The sequence below is a fragment of the Gopherus flavomarginatus genome, chromosome 1, assembly GCF_025201925.1.
Source record: "Gopherus flavomarginatus isolate rGopFla2 chromosome 1, rGopFla2.mat.asm, whole genome shotgun sequence".
NCBI classification, from domain to species: Eukaryota; Metazoa; Chordata; order Testudines; family Testudinidae; genus Gopherus; species Gopherus flavomarginatus.
In genome coordinates this window covers 42,610,151-42,634,406 of record NC_066617.1, presented here as the reverse complement: position 1 = coordinate 42,634,406, position 24,256 = coordinate 42,610,151, and the positions used below count along the sequence as shown (strand labels likewise).

General features: G+C 41.0%; 1 protein-coding gene across 3 annotated transcripts in view; it reads right to left on the bottom strand.

Moving 5' to 3' along the window:
- The window catches only part of GRM8 (glutamate metabotropic receptor 8), a 512,161-nt gene extending 489,452 nt beyond the window's left edge, over positions 1–22,709 (bottom strand). For 2 of the 3 annotated variants that reach the window (XM_050936122.1, XM_050936120.1), the window contains exons 1-2: positions 22,603–22,709; positions 13,704–14,551 (exon numbers count right to left, since the gene is read on the bottom strand). In XM_050936122.1, coding sequence (XP_050792079.1) covers positions 13,704–14,213 — 510 coding nt within the window. In that variant the 5' untranslated portion in view covers positions 14,214–14,551; positions 22,603–22,709. Of the gene's footprint in view, positions 1–13,703; positions 14,552–20,114; positions 20,161–22,602 lie in introns of those variants that run through there. The other variant, XM_050936121.1, reaches the window with a different exon arrangement.
- Positions 22,710–24,256: the final 1,547 nt, after the last annotated feature.

The following is a 24,256-nucleotide window of genomic DNA, read 5'->3' as shown; positions in this document are numbered from 1 at the left end:
CTAGCATTTATTTGCACTGTTAAAGAAAATATAAGTGACAGGGGAAATAATTCAGTGAATTGTGCTGTATTTATATTATTATGGACAGAATTTCATGGAAAAAAATCAGCTTTGAAAGAGTGTGTAATGGGGTGGCACCCACCTCTCACAAGCGGCCCCTGGTCGACTTTGTGCATGCCTGCAGTATTCTCAGTTCACCATGCCCCTTGTCAGCCACTGCATGTGTCAGGCAGGTCTCCGGTGACTCAGTCCTCTGGCCGAGGCACCCACAGTCCATGTACAAACAAACCCCTCCTGGAGTACCTCTCCAAAATGTCCTGCAGCCCTCCCTGGGCTCAGTCCTTTAATGGTCCAACCGGGTCCATCATGGTACCCCTCTGTTGGAAACATCTCTTTAGCTCTCCCCAGGATCCCATCCTCAATCTGACCAACAGGACCTATCTCAGAATCCTAGCTGGTAGCTTATGTGCATCCTGCTCTGGGGTGGAGCTGCATCCCGAGGGGCTTCCTCCCTGGAGGCTCTTCACATGCCCTTTAGTTCTCTGACCCCAGCTGGGCAAGTCTCAGTTAAGTCCCCTTCTAGGGGCATAACAGGTCTACATGAGAAAGCAGCAAAGAGTCCTGTGGCATCTTATAGAGTAACAGATGTATTGGAGCATGAGCTTTCGTGGGTGAATACCCACTTCCTCGGATGCATGAGGTCTACATGAGGTCATTTCCCTGGGCCTGTCTAAACTCCCTTCTCTCAGGCACAGCCACTTCCCCAATGGCTGTAGAGGGTGAAGGGATCCAGGCCCACCCACTAATCGGGGTCCCAGCCCAGGGACCCTTTAAGTAGCAGCCACGGACCATGTCCCTTTAACTAACTTATTTTCCCAGGTCCACTTCCCCATAGTCCATCTTAATCGATTCCTGGCAGCCAACCAGAAGCTATCCCTTTGCTTCCCGGGTCCATGACAGCAACTACCTGCCTTAACCCATGCAGCCTGCCAGGAGCACCTCTTGCTCCCCCAACCCCTCTTAGCAGATTGAACTCACTGTAGCCCTGCAGCTTCTTTTATATGAGCCTGCTAGACCCTCATTGGCTGCTTCCTGAAGTCTCTATGATTGGCTGCTTCCCCTGCAGCCACTCTACCCTGTTTGGAAGACCTCTCCATTGCTCCTTTCTTGGGATGGATGTGGCAGGACTCTGAGCCTTCCAGCAGGGGGCCTTTGGGCCTAGTCCACTCTGTCACAGGATAAAAGAGTGCTTTCCACCTATGCAAAGTCCTTCATCTGAGAAAAGAAAAACAAAACAAACCACATTGTCCCATTTGCCCAGGGGGTGTCAGAAGAAAATTAGAGCATTGGCTTTTCTTTACAACCTCTTTGTAAGATATTCAGATACACAGGTTGATATACACATGGAAAGATATAGAAACGTGAACATCTTAGATTTATTTACAACAACAACAACAAAACCATGTTATAAAAATTAATTGAGCCTCACATGACCTTTCTATATTATTAACTATCATAGAGATTAGGAAAGTGAGGCACAAAGAGGTTGAGTAATTTGCCCACAGTCACATAGTAAATCAGTGGCAGACCTGGGAATATAACCCAAATGTCCTGACTGCTAGGCCTTTTCTGTATCCACTAGTCATTAATACCTTCAGCTATGGATAAGAAATACTAGAACTTTAGGAGCATAAATTACTAATATACTGTAAAATACAATGTATCAGGTTGATTTTGCACTCCCTTGCCTTAAACATCTTAGCACAAATTAAAATTGATGCTAATCACTCTGAACAGTTTTCATGGAATCTGGAAATCCATTATTTCCTCTGGCTGCAGTTAAAATATTTCCAAACTATTTCATTATTGATAGTTGTAAACTATTTGCTGTACATTTCAGTTATCTATACTATTGCCCTGGTATTTGCTTTCTCACCCATGACACTTACACTTGTCACTTACAGCATAATCACAGTTGAATCTTAGGGTGTTCTAAGGTGATCCAGGTATCTATTACCATGGAAACATAAACAGATATAAAAGCTGTTTTATGTAATGGCAGCAGAACTGTCAAAAACAAGGCGGCGGAATCAAATCATTTTCAATGGCATATTCTAACCAATAATAGGCAAGATGTTCAGGCATAGACATGGGCTTGTAATAAGGTAGAGAAAATACTGTAAAAATAAAAGATGTGTTGGCTATGGTTTCCTTTTATAATTAAATATTTTCAGAAATTGAAAATATCTAGAAAACAACTAAAGATAAATCTGTTCATCTTAAAAAGTTGATTTTAAACACTTTTTTAAAATGGGGGGGAAATAAAGAAAAATTTTCTCACATCTCAGATAAGATTTTTTTCTAGCTTGGTTTTACGTACAGAGGGGGAAAAATAATCTCATCCTAATTAATTTTAAGTGCTAATTAGTTCAACTATCCTGCTGCAGAAAATATTAATGACAAATACAGGCTGAAACAGTAAACTGAACACTAGTATGGTTTAATCACCACATTTTGATGAGTATGCCAATGTCTTGGTAGATTTCTAGAGCTTGCTCTTACTCCCATCAAAGTTAATGGCCAAATTCTCCTTGACAAGAGGAGTAGGCCTTTTATAAATTTCAGAAACCATGTCCTAAATACTGTAGCCAGGTTTGGATGGGTCTGGCACCTACATGAAGTCTCTGAAGTCAATGAGACTTCACAAGAACACAAATAACCCCCCTGTGGATTCAAGATCAGGGTCCACACAATTCAAATTGCCACCAAAGGGCATATACGTTCTTCAAATCAACTTCTGATCATGGAGAACATATACACAGGACATCCAGAAATATTGATATGGGGGCCATATTGGACAGGGCTCTATACAGGTGCAGTCCCTATATTCCATTTAGTTCAGGGACTGCTCCTTCCTATCACTCATTGGGGACCTGCCTGGGCAATCAGGGAGGGATTGAGACACTGTCCTGATTATTGTTCCCACTGCGACTATGTGCCCAATGCAAGTGGCAAAAAGTCACAAATGAGTCATTTGAATACACACACACACTCATATATCATGCATGTCTTAATCAATGTCACAGTAGGAGCAGCACAAGGCTGACAGCTGAGGGTATTCATGCGAAACAACACAAGGCAAAGAAATTGCCAGAACATGCTTGGATAACTGCAATTTCAAGCTTTGTGTTTATTTGCAAAAAATGCCCCCTAAATTTCTGGACAATTATATACAAACCCAAAAGAGAAGCTCCTGAAAATCACCTGCATTTTATAGATACATATGTATATATAATCCACATAAGGTAAACATGTATAAAGTAAATATTATGGCCAAATTCCCCTCATACAAAAAGAGGCAGCTAAAGTCAATAGGATTGCGCTAGTGTAACAAGGAGAATTTGTCTGTACAGGGTAAATAAGGCCTCCATTGTTTAAACAAAAATATTTTAAAGGTATATTTTGGCAAAAAAATAGAAAGCCTAACATGCCAGTTCTCCAAGCATATTGTCCGCCCATCTTGATTCACAGGCAAACCATTGTCCCTGGGCTGCTCCCACGGTGACATTGACTAGGACATGTGTGAAAGTGACAAATGGAGTGGCGCTGGGAAGATTAGGGATAGCTTGAGATTTTTAGATGGGAGGAAACCAGTGTAGGCAAACGTCTCTATTTTCCATCAGACTTTAACCATTCAATATAGATTCAGACATTTTAAAGAATAATAGTCTTAAATTGTCATAAACAGATAGCTAAGGGTTAATGTCTCTTTTACCTGTAAAGGGTTAACAAACAGTAAACCAAAAACACCTGACCAGAGGACCAATCAGGAAACAAGATACTTTAAAATCTCGGTGGAGGGAAGCCTTTGTTTGTGTGTTTTGGGTTTTGCTTTGTTCTCTCTGGATTCTGAGAGGGACCAGACATGTAAGCAGATTCCTCCAATCTTTCTGAAAAAATCTCTTCTGTTCTAATTTTAGTAAGTACCAGGAAAAGGCGAGTTTAGTCTTTTGATTGTTTTCTGTATTTGCAAATGTGTAGTATCCTGGGAGTATTTAAAATTGTATTTTGCTGGGGGGAGGCTTCTCTCTAGTGTCTATAAGCTGAAAGACCCTGTAACTTTTACCATCTAAATTACAGAGACAACTTTTACTTTTTTTCTTTCGTTTTATTAAAAGTTTTGCTTTTTAAGACCTGTTTGATTTTTTCCCCTGGTTGAGGCTCAAGGGAATTGAGTCTGTACTTACCAGGAAATTGGTGAGAGGCAGGGAGAGAGAAGGGACGGGGGAAAGGTGGAATCCCTTTGTTTAGATTCACGGAGCTTGAATCTGTCTATCTCTCCAGGATAGCCCAGGGAGTGAACGCCTGGGAGGGGGGTGGGAGAAACCTGATTTCTCTGTGTTGTAATTCAAGGAGTTTGAATCATGGTGATCTCCTAGTGTACCCAGGGCGGGAAAGATCTGGGAGGAAGAAAGGAGAAGGAGGGGAAATGGTTTATTCCCCTTTGTTGTAAGACTCAAGGAATTTGGGTCTTGGAATCCCCAGGGAAGGTTTTGGGGGGGACTAGAGTGCCCCAAAACACTATATTTTTGGGTGGTGGCAGCTTATCAGATCTAAGCTGGTAATTAAGCTTAGAGGAATTCATGCTGGTACCCCATTTTTTGGACTCTAAGGTTCAGATTGGGGAATTATACCATGACATAAATGCATGGACCAATAAATTCATTTGAGCACAAGCTTTCATGGGCTAAAACCCACTTCATCGGATGCATAGAATGGAACACACAGAAAGAAGATATTTATACATACAGAGAACATGAAAATGTGGGAGTAGCCGTACCAACTGTAAGAGGCCAATCAATTGAGATGAGCTATCATCAGCAGGAGAGAGAAAAAAACCTTTGAAATGATAATCGAGATGACCCATAGAAGGTGTGAGGAGGATGTTTTAGCATGGGGAATAGATTCAATTAGTGTAATGACCCAACCGTTCCCAGTCTCTGTTCAAACCTAAGTTAACTGTATCTAATTTGCATATTAATTCAAGTTCAGCAGTCTCTCTTTGGAGTCTGTTTTGAAGTTTTTTTGTTGCAAAATTGCCACCTTTAAGTCTGTCACTGAGTGGTCAGAGAGGTTGAAGTGTTCTCCCACTGGTTTTTGAATGTTATGATTCCAGATGTCAGATTTGTGTCCATTTATTCTTTTGCTTAGAGATTGTCCGGTTTGGCCAATGTATATGGCAGAGGGCATTGCTGGCACATGATGGCATATATCAATGTGATATGCTAACTGGCAATCAGCCCAGGAGAGAGACAGACACTAAATGGTCTTTATAGACTGCATAGAAGCCTCCATGGCAGACAGCTGAGAAATGGAGATTTTGGCCTGGAAGAAACAATGTGCCCAAAAATATCTCCTCCCATTCACCAGGGAAACTAGTGACCTTTGACCTACCAAAACAATGGACCCTGATCTCATCCCATCTCCCCAGTTTCCCCAGCCATCATGCATGGGAGCTGCAAAAAATGTAATTTTAGAGCTGCAGCAGCTCTGGTGGCAGCCTCAGCTGGGGAACATCTGCACTGGAATCCCTAGGAGTAGGTAGCTGCGCAGCTCATTTACTCTATTGCCTTGAGCACGTCCTTGTCTGCCACTGCAGGTTGTCTCCTTTCCCTATTGTGTTCACAAACAGAACATCCCCAGCATCAGTTTACACAGCCATATGGAGCTATCAAACTCATTACCATGGAAACCAGGCACAGGATTTGGCCCTTTGTGTGTAAGTAACACATGCAAACAGCCAGGCTGACAAGTTCTTCAAGGTTCACAATGTTATATAAGTTCCCTACAGCTTGCCCGGAGAGGGAGTGATACAGCACCTCTCAGCAGCGAGGAGGCTCTGGGGGAGGGATAGGCTATTGAAGATCCTGTCTTCATGATAGTCAGAAGAGTCTGGAGATGGGAGAAGGAACAGAAAGCTCTTTCTATTTTACAGATGCAAGAATTAAATGGAGCTTCAAGTGTTTTCAATACTGCCCAGCCAGATGTTGCTATGGGAGCTGGAGCCACCATGCAGGATGCTGGACAGCAGCCACAGAGAAAGTCCAATACCCTTCCCTACTGAGCAGCTGTGGATGATAGGGGAGATTCTCTCACTAGTAGATTCCCTAATCTCGCCTTTTGCATTTCCTTACCTCTGTCTGGTAAAGTTTTCAAACTGTGTGCAAATTTGTTTTCAATATAAAAATTGAGTTGACACCTAGATACCCCACATTAGAAATGCTCAACAGATGCAGAACCCACACTTAATCTGTTGGAAGAATAAGGGATGCTATGCTATAAGGCAGAAGTGCCTGCCTTATACCTGTAGACAGTAATAAGACCTACCCTTACCACCAGAAACCCTAAACCTTGGAATAAAAAATAAATGCACACTGTGCCCTAGTCTTTACTCAGGAGCCATGACATCATAATGTTGTAATCCACCCTTCTTCTCCCCACCAACAAAAAAAATCCTCTCTAATGTTTGTTATCCCACTTTGAAGCTCTTTGGGACAAGAGCCATGGGTGAGATCTTTGCCACCACTCCAAACATTTTATATTGAGTAAAAGAGCCAGAGTAGCCTACAATCCGGAGGGTGCATAGGTGACTTAAATCCATTTAGACCTACCTCCCCCTGGGCTGTGAGTTCTCAGAGGTGCAGTTTAGAATCTCACCCCATGTCCTATTTGTACTGTGAAATCCCCAGCCAATTTCAGGAACTGAAAAAGAATAAATAGATATCAATTAACCCTGGGCTAAAAAGGATGTTGATATATTGGAGGAGGTTCAGAGAAGAGCTAAGAGAATGATTAAAGAATTAGAAAACATGCCTTAGATTGTGCTTTTTGGGTCTATCACTATATTTACATAATAAAGATGGTTAAGGGATGACTTGATCACATTCTGTAAGTACTTATGTGGGGAAAAATATTCAATAATAGGCTTTAATCTCGCAAATGAAGGTAGGATAAGATCCAAAGGTTATGTTAATAAATACTAACATTTTATATGTTAAGCTCTCAGAATTCTTGTATATATTAACCAAAATCCTTTTTATGTTGTATATCTATAAATTTAGTCCCCTGAATGTATGAAGCTGAAAAGTGCTGTCCTTAAACTGAATTTAGGACATGAAAATGCTCAGGAATACATGTAATTAAGTACTGGGCTGCACCTAAATATCCCCTGCACCTCTGAGTCTGTGAGAGTCCAGACATCCAGGGAAAGAGCCCCTCAAAACTAATGAAGGGACCTACAAAAGTATATTGCAGGAATTATGTTTTGTAATTGATAAGGTATATTTAATACCACTGATGTTTTCTGTGATTTATGAAGTAATGACCCATTGGAAGATGCTAGGATGTCTTAGCACAACAGGTGTTTTGAATACTAATGGAATTGGAAGTCCTTTAGCCTATCAATCACATAAGATAAGATATCACAAAAGAAATTCCATTAATAATTAGCTCAACTGAGATTCTCAAAACAATATCTATTATGGGAAAGTATTTTTTTTCTCCAACAGGAATTTCTTTGCCTCACACCCTATAAAAGGAAAGAGGTTTGGAGAGGGAGATTGGGAATCACCACTGACAGAATTCCTCCAGTTACAGAGGGAAGGAACAGAATGCCATCCTTTCATCATTTACAGAAGGTGGTGACGTATGTTTTCTTTCTGTGTCCTGTGTAGTGCTCTATTAATCTTCGATTAATAATTCCATCTGAGCCTGTTATTTTTGACATCTTGCATTGTTATTAAAGTCAAGCATGCAACAGTTGGAAGTTGAAGCTTGATAAATTTGGGCTTGAAATAACGGCACACATTTTTAACAGTGAGGGTAGTGAACCATTGGAACAATTTGCCAGGGTCCTGATGGATTCTCCATCACTGGCAATTTTTAAATCGAGATTGGATATTTTTCTAAAAGTTAAGCTCTTGTTCAAACAGGAGTTATTTGGGGGAAGTTTTGTGGTCTGTGATATATAAGAGGTCAGACTCGATCAGTGACCCTTTCTGGCATTTGAATCTATGGGTATGTCTACACTTTAAGCTGAGGGTATGATTTGCAGCTTGAGAAGACATATTCCTAGTAGCTCTCAGCAAACTGGCACAAGAATGGCTCCTTGGTCTGGAAATCACACACCTCAGCTTGAAGTGTAAATGTACCCTATGTTTCTAACCATAATCTTTCAGATCCTCTCCCTTCCCTTCCTACAAAGATAAAGACAAGACAAAGTTTGCACCAAGCACCTTGATTAGTATAGAGTGTAAGAACAAGCAACCTCATTGCCACAACTGGGATCTAACATCCAGTCTAACAGCTGGCAGAAAAGAAAAAGAAAAAAAAACACCCCCATATGATATTGGTGGAGATATACAAACATAAAAAACCAGAACTGTAGCTTGGCTAATTTGTCAGGAAACTGGCCGAGGATAAGGGCCTCTCTCTTTGGTCCCCAATTTGCTTGCTTCTTGCAAAGGAACTGAGACAGAAGGATCCTATGAATATCAATCAGTTTATGTTGCCAACCAGATTATCAGCTAGGCTTATCGACCCGTGTGTTTTATGTTGTTGAATCAATATTTTTTTTTAAATTGAGCAACAGCAGCATAAAAACCCCAGCTACTGTTCAGAATCTTTTTGTAACCACTTTATACATATATTCATACTTGGACTATCTAATATATGGCCCATAATTTAATCACAGATTTCCACTTGATAAATTGCACATGCAGATCTAGCAAAGTATGCAACCCTTGCATGTAGTAGCTCCAGAGTGCACATTAAAGTAATATTGGACTTCAGATTACAGGTTCAAGCTGTTAAATAGAACTGTTATGGTTGGAATATGGGTGAATAACATGTATCTTGAAAATAGTGTGGAACACAGATTTGTATGGTGGTGATCACTGACTTTAATAAAGCTACATAGATTTAATCAGCTGAGCATCTGGCCCCATATGTAGTGACATTTATGAGCACTAATTTCTTATCTAGAGCACAAACTTCTTGGGACAAGGACTATGGGCCTTATGCTCAGCTCTGAAGCTATGTTGATTTTCACCAGCTGAGAATCTAGCCCCACATCTTCCTGTAAAGTATCATGAACCCCTATGGTGTTATATTAATGGTAAATAATAATTATTATTATGTTTCTATTCTGCTTGTATAAAATCACTGGGAATATTTCCTAAAATGGCACCGAAATAGGGTCTGATCCTGAAGCCTTTAATCAAGCAAGTTGTCCCACTTATGTCAATGGGGCTACTCATGTAAGGGTCGCAGAATCAGACCTTTTGAGTCCAGTCCAAAGTGCAAACATTAAAAATCATCCTATGTAATTTGTACATTAAGGGCACTTGTGCACGGTCTATAATTAAATGTAAGAGAGATGTCTCTTCCTTTCACCAGCAACTGTGTTACATCAATTAAATGAGTAAATAGGAGCTTTCCCCAGAGGGGTGCCATGTGACACTATATTGATTAAGTCTGCAGCGGAACGTTATTTGCAATCTTATTGCATAATGGAAATCAGGAGTTAGCTGTCATGGCTTCAGAAGACAAATTACTGGCATCTGAGACAATTCATAGGTTTTTTTCCTTCTTGCTGCTCTCAATTCACAGCTAATACATGTCTTACAAGGCTTAGTTTCTTAAATCAGTCTACTACACTGTCTTCAATAGTAACAGAGTGGAAGTGGTAATCTAGGTGACACTGCATTAAGAAAAGCATTAAAGTGACCATTACTTCAGAGCTATGCATTATTTAATAGGTTAACCACTTCAAGAAGGGCATCAATTAAAAAGAGATACATTCAACAGCTAGTGTGATTATTACCGGTAAAGACAGGAATTCAACCAGGCATAACTCAAAAGAATAAAAGGCTGTTATCAATATAGAACATTTTAAAATCTCATTTGTGTACCTTGACTTTCACAGTTAGCAAATAATTTGACCGGTGCAAGTCTCATGCTCTCAAATTTTCATAGTGACTGTGGCCTGAGATCAACCCGTTGCCTACAACACAGACTTAACAAGTCTCCAGTGCACAGGCTGCTTCTCAGCTGAAGTGTAAAGCCAGAAGAAAGGACAGAAAGAAATCCCCCTTAAAACGATTGAAAACATATTCTACTCCAGCTTCAGAGTGCCTCAAGAAGACATTCAAGTTCTACTAGGGTGACCAGATGTCCCAATTTTATAGGGACAGTCCTGATATTCAGGCCTTTGTCTTATATAGGATTATCCCCCACCCCCATGCTGATTTTTCAGACTTGCTAGCTGGTCACCCTAAATTCTACTCAAATTCCTTCCTTTCTTATGATTTTTTCAACAAACATGCAGCAAATTAATAAATAACAAGGAAGATAATAGTTTTCAAAAGAGTTATAGTAGGCAAATTGTTGTAGCCATGTTGGTCCCAGGATATTAGAGGGACAAGGTGGGTGAGGTAGTATCTTTTATTGGACCAGCTTCTGTTGGTGAGAGAAAGACACGCTTTCAAGCTACATGGAGCTCTTCTTTGGGTCTAGGAAAGGTACTCAAGTGTGGGAAGGGCCCCAGAGCCACGCTCCAGCCTGAGCCTGAATGTCTACACTGCAATTTTATAGCCCCAGAGCCTGTGACACTCTGGGTACATCTATGTTGTGATAAAAGACCTGTGGCACAGCCACACTGGTTCAGGTCAGCTGGCTTCAGGGCTAAATAACTGCGGAGTAAACATTTGAGCTCAACAGTCTCGACAGTATGCAAGTGCCTGTTCCTGCACCACTGAATTCAGTGGGTTTATATGGGTTTCAATGGGCACCACGTCTTAAGGAAATGAGATAAGATGTTTTAATGGAAGGAATTAGCGTGAATATTAACAGGCAATGGAACAGTTTCAGACAGAAGCTACAACCACTGTGTATACTGGAAGCATCTAGTGTTCAATTTACCATTATGTGTTTACCATCAAGCAGAATTTAAAATTAAATGTTAGCTGACCAATCACTTCCAACTGAGTTTATTGATTAGAATTCATTCATCCATCCAAACTGACAAAAGTAGATGTGGCAGTCTCACCTTTCAACTGTTTATACCGTAGAACATAATAAAGCACACTGAAGACAAAGAATAGTAAGCCAACACAACTCTTGGACTGAAGTGATCTGCCAAAAATGGTAACTAGTCTGAATGGAAAAAATATCACCTTGTGAAATTTACGGGAGAGACTAAGATTTCAAGAGAAGAGACAATGCTTCGCTACACTTCATTTGACTAGACATGCAAATCAAATCACTAGTTTATTACAAACATATTTTCCCATTTAGAGAAATTACCTGGTCCTTCTACAGATGGATTTATATTTAAACCTTTTATTTGATTGTCTTGGAAATATGCAAAGTGGGTCAGATCTAGTACTGAAGAACAGAATTAAATACAGAAAAAAAGATTAGCAGTGACAAAAAATAAAGAACATTAAAACATATGGCCCACATGTCATTCTCTCCTCATTCCAACAGACTTTATTTTTCAGTCATAATCAGTTTATTGACAAACTACTACTTGTAATGTTTTGGGGGTGCTTGTCAAAGTAAGACATCATGGGCCTGATAGTCTATTGTCTTGCAGCTTTGCGTAGTCATTTATACATGTGAGGAGTGAGTGCATAATGGTATCACATCAGAATAGTAGCATTTTACAACCACTGTGCACAAATGTAAATAATACCACAAGGTGCAAAGAAAGAGTGAATCTGGCCCAAGTATAACTTTCATGTTATTTTTATATTTAACCTCCTTTTTTCACTAAGACCAAATTGAAAATATTTCTAGAAAGGTTATTGTATCCCATTAGGTGAAGATATGTACCCTCTTTGCATATTGGACCTGACCCAAACCCTTTGAAATCATGGAAGCAGGCTCATTTTGCATGCATAATGTATAGCCTGTTATATTTTCAGACTTTCTGAGTCAAATTCATCCATGGTGTAATTCAATTTAAGTCAGGGGAGTTAAACCAAGGAGGAATCTGGAAAGTATAGTCTGTAACTAGTTAAACAAAAATTGGACTCATTATGTCCATCCAACAGCTGTGAAATTTCACAAGCTGATAACATCAGTGGACTTCGGAATAGGCCTCATGTGAAAAGGGGGTCACATTATCATTAGCATGTGACATATCTCATTGAAGCTAAAAGGCACAGTCCCTAATTCAGCAAGGCACTTCAGCACATGCTTAAACATGTAAGAAATCTGACATCTATTCAGTATTAACTTTAAGCACATGTTAAATGTCAATAAAATATGTCAATAAAACTTCAGTCCTTAATCACTTTAAGTGCTTTTCTGAATCAGGCCATAGTGCATACCTCATTTTTATATATAAGTATGTTTGCGCCAAGAGATGCTTCTTCCATTTGGAATTTTTAGCACAGTAGATTTTAATAAACTGTATGATATTACTTTAAATAGCATGATATATGAGGATGTGAATATATCTGTCTCAAACTGCTCCCCAAAAAACTGTGGAACTAAAGTACTCAAGAGTATATGCCAAGTCTATCTTACATTCTTGACTGCATCTGCTTGTTTCAATTAAAACCTTTAACAAATACATGTTTGCAGATACAGGTATGCAACATTTACAGTAACTGCACCACAGCTGAGGATGATGAGTAAATATTTCAAGTGAACTGGCCTAACATTTATCCCAGGCTTTGAACAGTGAGTTCTCAGCTAGCAGGGCAACATACAACAATTGTCCCCTTTTTTGGTCAAAACACTTCCTAGATGAGGATCCATTTGTCCCAATGTGGAGCAGGTACACATCCAGTACAAAACACTAGTCTGTGAAAGTATCCCAGGGAGTCCCTGTTACACCCTTCAGCTCTCAGATCTGATGGTAAAATAATACAGGTGTTATAGCCAATTTATAAAACTTCATACCCTTAGAATTTTTGTTGTCAAAATATCCAGCATGATTAGCCTGATTTACGGTCTAGTTACTTGCCAGATACTCACCCCAGGACAGAAAAAATTCTTAAAAGGACAACTCTCTGCTTTCTTTTAGAAAGATCATATATTTAATAATGTTCCTAACTCCTAGCAGATTAGATGAGACTCTATATAGAGATGTAACTCCTGGCAGAATTTTCCCTTCTAAGAAAACAGTTTCCCTATGATGAAATTTAACTACTGAGTTCTAGACCCTTGAAAATATTAAGTTATGAAGCAAACACTGACAACTCTGGGTCATATCCTGAGCATCTTACACACATGAGAATTCTCTTTGCTCTGTTGCAGTCAGTGGCACTATGCATGTAATCTGTCCCCTGGACTAAACAGTAGAGCAGTCATAATATTAACAAGTACACAGTTTGAGTGAAATCCCACAGTGTTTGCCCAGGGCTGATGTACTGAATGATTCCTGCAAGATGCTGAGAACTCGCAATGCCTAGTGTAGCCAGCGAGAGTGGAAGGTGCTTAGCACTTCGCAAGAGGCACTCCGCATCTTGAAGAATAGTGCCTTCTATCATTGCTCAATGTTTTGTTGAAGAAATAACTAGGCAAAAACTTCTGATTTTGGCCCTTTATTTATGAAAATGGAAATACCACAGTCATATTACGTATTATCATGATGGTTGTTATTTAAATGAAGAGTAGAAAACTTTACCTACCTTAAAAAGTCTTAAAATATTAGCAACCATGATGGATACAGAACTTGCAGCAGCACCTATTACACCTGATATCTTGTCTGGCTTAGTGAAAATAGGCGGGTCTCCATTAGCACATTTCACATCTGAACCATCTTTCTCTATCAAAGCTTGTACGAATGTTAAGGACTGCTCCAATGCATAAGTGTCCCTGGAACAAGTATCTAGGATCCGGACACCTAAAGTGATATTGGCAAGAAGATCGGGGTCCTTATTGATCTGATCTATTGCATATAGCATTGCCTCTAGTCTGTGGATCCCCTTCTCCTTCTTCAGCTCCCCACACGGAACCCCTCTATCTCCTTTTGCATGGACAGGGAACAGTCCTCCCAAGATGATGTCCCCATCCAGTCGAATAGAGTGGGCATATTCCTGGCCATGAGTTCTTTGCATCGTACTGAGTATCCAGTAGAATTTGGCTGTTAATAGGAAGAAACAATGGCAGGAGATGAGCTGCTTTCCTTCATATAGCATTTTTCCTGAAGATGTTGTTGCTATCCAAGACCCGAAGTTCCTTCTTGCTAAAAGAGGAGGTGGACCATTTGAAGCAGCACCTTCTGAAAGCTACCATCAGTGCCCAATAAGTAACAATATAGAATTGTGCCACAAGTAGAAAATAGATCTCAACAAAAGTTCTTAAAATATGTTTTACAAAAAACACCCATCAGTACCATGGGTTAATTTGTTTTGTGGTGAGGTGTTTTCAGCTATTGTAGATTGATGTTGAAATATAGATTAATATCTATGGCTCTGATGCTGGGAGGAAGTCAGCGACTCATGTCCTTGCATTTTGCCCTGTAGCTGAGGTACTCCTGAAAAATCAGTGAAAAATATTATTTAGTTCAGCAGTTTTGCACTTGTCAACAGTATTTACTTTGGAATATGAGTTACATTGCATAGGTTTTACTTTCCATATTATGTAAGGGACTAATTCTTGGCCCATTGTGAATTTGAACACCTGGTTGCACTGTACTAAAAGCTGAGAGATTAATGATACCAGCAAAGCAGAAGCAACACTGAGGTAACAAAGCCTAGCTTGATGTTCAGTCAGATCAGTAATTTTTACTTACAATTGCACTGCATGGAGCATTTAGATACAAAGACTAAATACCGCTTTGGGTTTTGTTCTGCAATATATTAAATCTCATAGTATATTGTATTGGACCCATCCATCCTATTACAGTCTAAGGTTCTTCCCCTGCAAAGATTTACACTTACTAGTCTCATTGAATTCAGCAGCCTACTAATGTGCATAAAGGTAAGCATACACTTGAGTTTTTGAAGCACTTGATAGTAACAGTGTCACTTCTCTGGCACAACTCATTTTCTGTTCAGTTCCATGTACGTCTATAGTGCTCCATAAACAATCATGATTTCAAACTCTGAATATAGTTCATGGGAAAATAATAGAGTTCCCAAGAAAAAGTTTCACAATATATTTTACCAGATAAGGTATATATTTTCAGTTATATTTTACTTAATTTGAGGCCCAACATTAACAGGGCCTCCATTTTGTGCTTGCAGTTTGAGTCTGCAAAATTGGGATGAAATCCTTGCTTCACTAACACCAATTAAAAAACTCCCATTGATCTGAAAGGGGCCAGGACTTCACCCTGTATCTAAAAATTAGAGTGACACTATCTTAAATATTTCTAAGGTACCTATTAGCTTGGTATCTAAGCACCAGTAACTAACTTTGTTAACTTGACTGTGTTCGTTTTTTAGACATTTAAATTGCCTAATTAGCACCTGTATTTTAAAAAGTCTAGCTCCAAATGCATTTTGTTACAAGTACCAAGGATACCATATTTTGGGGGGAGGGGTTAAGCCCCCTGTCTTAATATGACTTGCTATAATATAAATAAAAATGTGATTCTATAATCTCTTAAACTGATCATCTTCCACTAAATATTATTTTGTTCCTCAATTTTCTCAGAACAAATTTTACTCAAATCACAGAGGCTACAGAAGAATTCTAAAATAATGGATGTTTGAAGGCCTGTGAAAAAGATTGGTTCTGGAGTGTCATCTACATAGAAGTAGCTCACCAAGATCCAGTAACAAAACAAATACTTGAAATTGAACCATGTATAATTGGTGTGAATAAAAGCACTGCCATTGGGAATATTAAAGTGCGGAAGAGCATGAAGCACAAAACTTCCAACTCCTCTAAATATTTAGTTTATTTGAATTTACTTGGGGATTGAATCTCAATGGATCAAAATCTGTGCCGATTGACATAATCTCATTGGCCTCTCTGTAAATATACAAAATATAAATGAGTGCAGGCTTTAGCCCAACGAGTTTACTTCCAGCTTTTAAGACGATAGGACAAAACTTGCTCTGTTACCCAAGTACAAATCTACATTGGATTCAGTTGAGTTGATCCTGATTTACATCAGAGTAACTGAGGGCAGAAATTGGCTCAAAATATATTGATGAGTACAAGAGAACCATTTACCAATCAGAATTGATCATCTTAAGCATCCAGAGACAAGTGCATCTCTACATGATCTAAAGTAATCTACAGAGATACTTCTTTACTGATCCCCTGTTCATTATGAACAGCCAAGTCTTTAGAATATACATACTAGCACCACTTTTCAAGGATTTCAGAATCAGTTCTTTGAATTAACAAAATTTTAAACAGCTCATATTTAACAATATGCTGAAATTTTGGAGGCAAGAGTAGAGAATTTAAAATGTCTCAGAATATTGATAAGAAAACTGCTGCTTTTTTTCCATGTGCCATTTGGCTGCATGGTTAAACCAAAGTCCATTTCTAATGAAGAATATTCTACTCAGAAATTGAAGCATCAAAAAATAGGTATCAATCCTTGTACACATGTAAGTGGTAGGTCAAACACAGTGGGCTTGACTTCTAAAGGATTTTTTGGAGTACAGTGGGCCCAGTAACTGATCTAGGATGAGTAAGTTTAGAATAATTAGAAGGTTAAAGAAATCTCATAATAAGCATTTTGCAATATTACAAAATACTTGATTAGTCATCATGCATTCTATCATTAGATATTGTTAATTTTCAAAAAGAAGTGTGTATTTCATGTTAATGGCCATAATTTGCCTATAAAATGGAAGGGTAATTCTTTATAAAGTATTAATTTTAAATTTTAATAGATTTAGTCTTATTGTATGTCTTCTAAGAAATCAAAGCTTTCATTATATTGCCTAATTTATTTGTATCACATTGCTTTGGCTATATTGATTAAGTTTTACAACTATGTTGCTGTGAGCCTGTGTAGCTAAGTAGAAATGAATTTAAATAAAACTTTCATTTTTATTAATGATTTTTAGTTATATGAAAAATACTGACCTTCTGTGCTACAAATCCAGACAATTGTGTTTCATGTTCAGAGTTTCCCATTCAAAGTACAATATAATCCCTTTCTGACTGATCATAAACCTGGATTAATCCAAATGTGTTCCCAATTTACCAGGTTTTTCATAGTGGTAGTCAGTGCTCACTGGGAAATAACTTCAGAGAAGAAATGTACACATCTCCTCAGCACCACAGAGCTTCACTTCAAGTCAACATAAAAGATCACAGGTTGCTTGCTCTTAATTGCCTTAAAATTGTATCTGGTAGTAACTGAATTTAAGTCCTTTTTAAAGCAAAGTTTACAGTACAAATTTCCATAGATTATCATGTACATTCATTTTAATATATAAATAGGTGGCGCTAGGGTGGATGGGGGAGTTGGAAGCTTTTATCATGGAACTAGGATAATGTTTAACTTCTGAAAGTACTTCCTTCAGCAATCACCCAGATCTTTAAGAATATTACTATTTCTTGTTTGGTAAAGCATGGCTATAGAAGCTTCAGGCTCAGTACAAACTGGAGTTCAATGTTGCACTAAGCAAGGTCTCATGAATACTGCAATTACAGTGTATGCACATGTGCATTATGTAATAGGACTGTTCATTATTCTGATCACAAACGCATTACTTCTACACTAGTCAGTCTCGTTACTGGAGTTCATTAATATAAAGAACTCTAAATAATAAGCTGAAATGATAAATAGTGAAATGGGTTAGGCAGTGGCTTTATTTTGGTAACAAAACTAATGAAAGAGTGACCTTTAATTTACAGTAGTGTCAACTAAAATGAATACAAATATCGTGACGAGATCCTCCCACAAAAAATATTCTTAAAATCACATACGCCCACGCTGTGATTTCAAGTAGCACTCTATGCATTACAAATAGGGAAATATGTTTCCTCTAGTTCAGTGATTTTCAAACTTTTTTCCTGCTGACCCAGTTGAAGAAAATTTTTGATGCCCATGACCCAACAGAGCTGAGGATGAGGGGTTTGGAGTGTGGGAGGGGTTCAGAGTTGGGGCAGAGAGTTGGGCTGCAGGGGTGAGGGCTGCAGGGTGGGGCCGGGAATGAGGGGCATGGAGTGCAGGAGGGTTGTCTGGATTAGGGGGGGCTCAGGGCTGGGGCAGAGGGCTGGGGTGCAGGAGGGGGTCAGGGTTTGGGGCTGGGTGTGCAGGCTCTGGAGTGGGGCTGGGGATGAGGGGCTTGGGATGCAGGAAGGGGCTCCTGGTTTGGAGGGGCTCAAGGCTGTGGCAGGGGATTGGGGCATGGGATTGGGGCACAGGATTACCTCGGGCAGCTCCCGGTCAGTGGCGCAGTGGGGGTGCTAAGGCAGGCTTCCTGCCTGTCCTGGCACCGTGGACCATACTGCACCCTAGAAGCAGCCAGTGGCAGGTCTGGCTCCTAGACGAAGGCATGCAACCGGCTCCCCATGGCTCTTGCTTGCAGGCACTGCCCGCCCAGCTCCCATTGGCCAGTGCTTGGGCAGGAGCAGCACACGGAGCCCTGTGGATCCCCCTTCTAGGAGCTGGACTTGCTGCTGGCCGCTTCCGGGGTGCAGTGTGGTGTCAGAACAGGTAGGGACTAGCCTGCCTTATCCAGGCAGCACCACTGATGGGACTTTTAATGGCCCGATCGGTGGTGCTGACCAAAGCCACCGCGACCCAGTGCCTGTCGCGGTGGCTTTGGTCAGCACCACCGATCGGGCCATTAAAAGTCCCATCAGCGGTGCTGCCTGGATAAGGCAGGCTAATCCCTACCTGTTCTGACACCACACTGCACCCTGGAAGCGGCTAGTTTCATGGATCTTTATCTGAATGACCTATAAGACAGTTTAACAGACATGACTCTTTACTGGGGCTGTGTGAAAAGAGCAAGTTTTTTCTATTAAAAAATATTGACAATTATGTTTGAGGCCATTTCACATTTCCTTGATTTCACTTTTCACAGCATTTTGAAGAGTTGATAAGGTTTTCATTAAAATCATATCAAAATTTTGTTTTTAAAAAAGAATATTTTTGAGAAAAAGAGGCTATTTTTTCTCAAATTTATCTTCTTTTCAAGTGATAACCACAAAATTGTTCAGATTTATGAAAAATTGATTTGGTTTCATAAAATGAAAATGTAAAAATCTTCCATTTCAAAATTTTGGGGAGAGGATCTTGCAAGTATTTTTGACTTTCCTCTTTATAATATGAAAATAAGATATTTATAGTAACAGACTCTTATCTTCCTAGTTTTTATGCAAACACTCATATTTTCCTGAGAAATATTTTCTCTTATACTGCACTACATTCAGTGATGAGAAAATATGTGAAGAGGACTATATAGCATATAAAGGTGTTGCCAGATGAACACAACAATTTGAATTTCATATAAAAGCAGATTGATTCTTTTTGTTTACAATGTAAGTGGATTGTGGAAGTCTTAGGTCCTGACTCTTAAAACCCTAACTTGAAGGAGTACTTTAGGTTCTGGAACTGGGGGTGCTGCTGCACCCCCAGGTTCAAGTGATTTCTGTCATATATAGTTTCTGTCATATACAGTTTACTGTAAACCCTATATATGACAGAGGCCCTCAACCACCCACTATACAAAATGTTCCAGCACCCCTAAGGAGTACTCCTTATTTATAGTAGTCCCATTTACTTCAGTCCTATGAGTAAGGATTTTATCACTTCTTCCTTCTGAGGGAACCCTTTGCACAATAAAAAAACAAGGCAAGTTACCATCAGCATCCAGTCCACATGAACTATTTTTTCATCATACGGCATGGGAGAAACGTCTCAGATCAGTCTACTTCAGACTCTTTTCAAGTCAACTTCAAGTACCACCAGAATTTCTGCCTTCACATCCTACCCTGTGAATCTCCATCTTTTAAACAAGCTATCTTTAAAAGTCAAAATAAATCCTCTCCAAGTATGGGCCTAATAAAAGCTTAACACTAATACATAAATCTTCCAAAGGAAAATCATAGTAAGCAATTCTCTCTGTTCCTGACTGATCTTACAACTGAACAAACTTTATCAATATTCACACCTTTCAGACTTGATTTTTCACCCCTGGTCTAACAGGTGAAGAAGAGCAGTGAAATTTTCCAGGTCAGCCTAGAGGAGTTTCTTCACCAGAGTTCAAATCTCTGGCCATCAGCTGTAGTTTAGACCAAGATTCCATGCTTCGTCCAGGACCCGGAACATCCTAACAGGGACAGTGGGGAACTCAAATGTAAGTGCAGAATAGGATTTTTTCTTTTTTTTTTTTTTTGCAACAGCTCTGGGAAATATGTTTGTCCAAGAAAAATAATTAGATGGCACAGGAAAGTTAATATTAAAAGGAAAATCTGCCTGTGCCTAATACACCATCAAAATTGCTCAAGAATAATTTCATCCCAACATAAAGATCACCATCCTAATACTGCCAGGGTCATTATCAGCTTGGGTTACTGGCTGTATAAGTGCCAATACACAGTCAAAGCTACCTATCAGTAGCTTTAATTTGCACATCCAATATCTCAGTTGAAACATTCAGCGTCCTCATTTGCTTTCTTTGTGGCAGATCCTTCCTTTCCCTCTTCTTTCCTGGCAGCCTTTATATTAATAATTATACTCTGTACTTCTGTAGCCTTTTTCATCCCAGCACCTCAAACTGCTTAAACATTAAGTGGATCTTTTAGACTAGTTCCACCTGGAAGGGTCCTCTACTGCATAGTGAAAAGGTCCAGTAATCATTTCAGCAGTGAAATAGGATAAGCTGCATTTCACCAATTTTTCCTGCTAAACTACACAAAAACCAACCATTATCTAGGGTGTGAACCTTCTTAGCAGGGAGCCCTCTATTGTTCTCTGCTTTTACTTAACTAAGCCATTTTTATCTTCCCACTCTCACGTCTACCATACCAATTTGCTTCTGTTACTGAGAAATTGTATTAACACTAAGCTAAGCTATCCCCACTATTCCTGGCGTCTTTCATTATCATTAGCAGCTGTAGTATTTTAACTGTTTTACTACCCACCAATCTTCCTTAGAACCTAAATAGTGGTGTGCGATGTAGTTATGCAAATAACCAGATTAGAACCAAATGCTCCTGTTGTTCATTACAGTTAATTAAAAAAAAATCTAACGTGAAATAAACACACTTTCCATTTGGTTATACATGATCATCAGCCTCTACGCACAGCTACAGACAATTTCTTTTTCTCCTTAAATTAAGTGGTCACTTTTAATGGGACAGGTTATTACTGAACAAAAACAAAAATTCTTTTAACGAATCCCCAATCCCAAAGGTCAGAAGCTTTCCAACGCCAAATGCCCATCCTGTACCGGGTCTGCGTGCAATTCGGATCGGTATTCGACTTTCATTGGTGGTTGGGGGGAGGGTTATGCGTTATTCACCCAGCCCTTGCAAACACTTATGAGTCTCACGTTAAACACATGCCCAATGCTGTGAAAAGACTCATCACCCAGTGGGAGAGCTAACACTTCCCGAACAGAGGTGAGATTACTTTGGAAAGGCGCAGATTCCTCTCCATTAACAGCCTTATTTTGGGTTGAGTATTGTGCGAAACATCAAGGGAGCAGAGGGATTCTCCCCCACCCCGCACACACACACCGTGCCCCCCTCAGATATCTATCCCTCCCCCCCGCTGGGTACTCGCAACCGGATTGAAGTAATAATTCGTGTTGGCTGTCGGGGGATCTGTCATATCTTGCGCAGTTTGGTGGCTGTTTCATTGTCACAAGCCGGCACGTGTCAGCCAGCCATGTGGGGTTCTATTATACATTTTCAGCAGTTTCGAACAAGCTGCGAGGGATCTTCGCGCTGTTTCGCTGAGCAGATGGATTTGGGTTCAGTATTGCTAGTGGGGCTTTCTGTCTTCCAACAAACATTCCGCCCGGCTCCTTTCTGGTGGTGCCTGGGGTTCGAATTACCTAACGCTGGGGAAAGGGGTCAGAATCAGGCTGCTTTAAAAAAAATACAAGAAAAAAAAAGCTACTGAAAATAACGGAAAGAAGGGAATCCTACGCATCCCAGCACTGGATATTCCCACCCTGCTAGAATCGAAGTTTGTGGCAGCAGCTTCCTGCACTCACCTAGTGTTTATTACTACGCATTTAATAAACAGGTTAAATACTTAATGTAATTTTATCCGCCCAGCGCGCAGAAACTGAAACAATAAGGAGGTGGAAAGCTCGCGTGCTTATAAAGGAAAACTGCCCCTCTTTGTGGTTTAGAATCGGATGCATTTAAGGGAGGAAGGGGAGGGATCTTGAAATTCAGGGCTACAAATGTCCTTGCTGGGATAGTTCTTTGCTCATTGTCTTTTTAACGTGCAGTTTAATTCGAGCTGGTTTTAGGAGGAAATTGACAATAAAAGCCCAGGCTATTTCAAGCCCCACAAATCAAGCAGATACTATCTAGCAGAAGATATTAACTAGGACAAAACTTGCATTGACGCTTATTTGTTGACTCCCCTCTCTCCTTCTCCCCTCCCCCTCTCCGCCACCAAAAAAAAAATGGTACAAATACCTTGAGCCTCCATTCGATCAAAAATAGTTACATGTCCGTATTGCTGAGAACCGGGAAGAGGTCCTGGGAATTGACCAAAGCCGCCCTAAGCTGCCGCTGGGAACTAGCATTCGGTAATTTCCCTAAGATCCGCGGCTCAGCTGTCTTCCCCGGTAAGGTCAGCTGGAGGGGCCGGAGCTCAGACCGGGACAGGTAGCCAGAGAGCTATTTCAATGCTGCTGCAGAACTCTGTAGAGCAGCCAAGCAAAACCAGCCCGGGTACCTCCTCGCCCACCAAAAACACCCCGGAAAAAAAACTTTTAGGGACCGCTTCGAGCTCAGACCCCAGTGCTGCTCTCTTAGCCCAACTGCTTTGCCTTTCACCCGCGAGGGCTGAGCTCTGGGTTGCCCCCTCTTGGCATTTGAAATGAATCTAAGCAAAGGACCATTGTTCTCCTCTCCCCAGTCGCCAGCCTGCGTTTGGATACACCGATTAATTCCCTCCCCCTCGCAGTAAATCAAATCACCAAACTCCAAGAACGGGCCAACTTGATGCATCCAACACTCGGATAAACAGCTGCAGCCCCCGCGCTCTTAGCATAGTGGGGGCTCTGGCTCCCCGCACACACACACGCCCCCTCGGGTCTTACCCTGGCTCGGGAAGAAGCTGCTGGGAAGGAGCCGGCTCGGTGGCTCTCAGCCCCATTTCAGTGCATGCCGGCGCGCGAGGAGCTGCACTTGTAGCTGTTCTTGGTGCTGAACGAGACAGCGATTCCAGAGCACGACGCGAAGTCTCTTCCATGTGAATAACAAATACACCCACTGGCAGCCGCTATTGGTCTGTCTAACTCTCCTAATCCACCTCTTATCAGGCACTCGGCCTGGCCAGGGGCAAAGGGAGCTTTCCCTGCCCGGGATCTCGCAGGCTAATCCCCACCGTTTAGCGCCAAGCAAATCTCATCTGGGATGCAGAATAAACTAACCCCGCTGGTAGGAAGCCCCCTGGATCAGGCTATGAAGGCTGAGACTCGGGTACCCCGCCTCCCATGTCTTACAAGCTTTCGCCTCCTTTTGCACACACTGCAGTTAACACACACGCGCCTTTCCCCAGGGCGGAGGTCTGAGACCACAAGGTCCGGGTAAACAAGTGTTTCTATCAGGTTTGATCTGCAGTAAAAGCCAATTATGGGAGTGGGGGGAGGGAGGGAGATAAGGCGGGGGAAACATATGGGCTCCTAAGGAACATGGCTGTTAACATCTCTTCCCTGGGCTGGAGCTAAGTCATTCAGACACAGCGAGGGAACCCTTTGGGCAGGGTATTCCTGAGGCTCCGGGTGGCGCTGGTGCTGGTCTGTGATCAATAAACAATAATCACCGGGCCATCGAGGAACACGTGGCCCGCGCTTGGAAATTAACAAGCAGCTGGCCGCAGGCGGCTGTCAGAACATCACGGCTCTCATCGCAGTTGCCCATCAAAGTTTGCAGATGCCTTAAGTGGCCGCGTCTTGGTCTGTTCCCAGAGGCTCCCCTGGGGGTGGGGGACTTTTCTCCAGCACCAGCGTTAGCGGGGAGAGGGCTCTAATGGGGCGGGGAGGAGGGTGCTGGGACGAGGTGGGTTTCTCTATCTTGTATCGCGGCCCCAGCCCCTGCTGCTTGTGCCCGCGTGGGGGGTAAG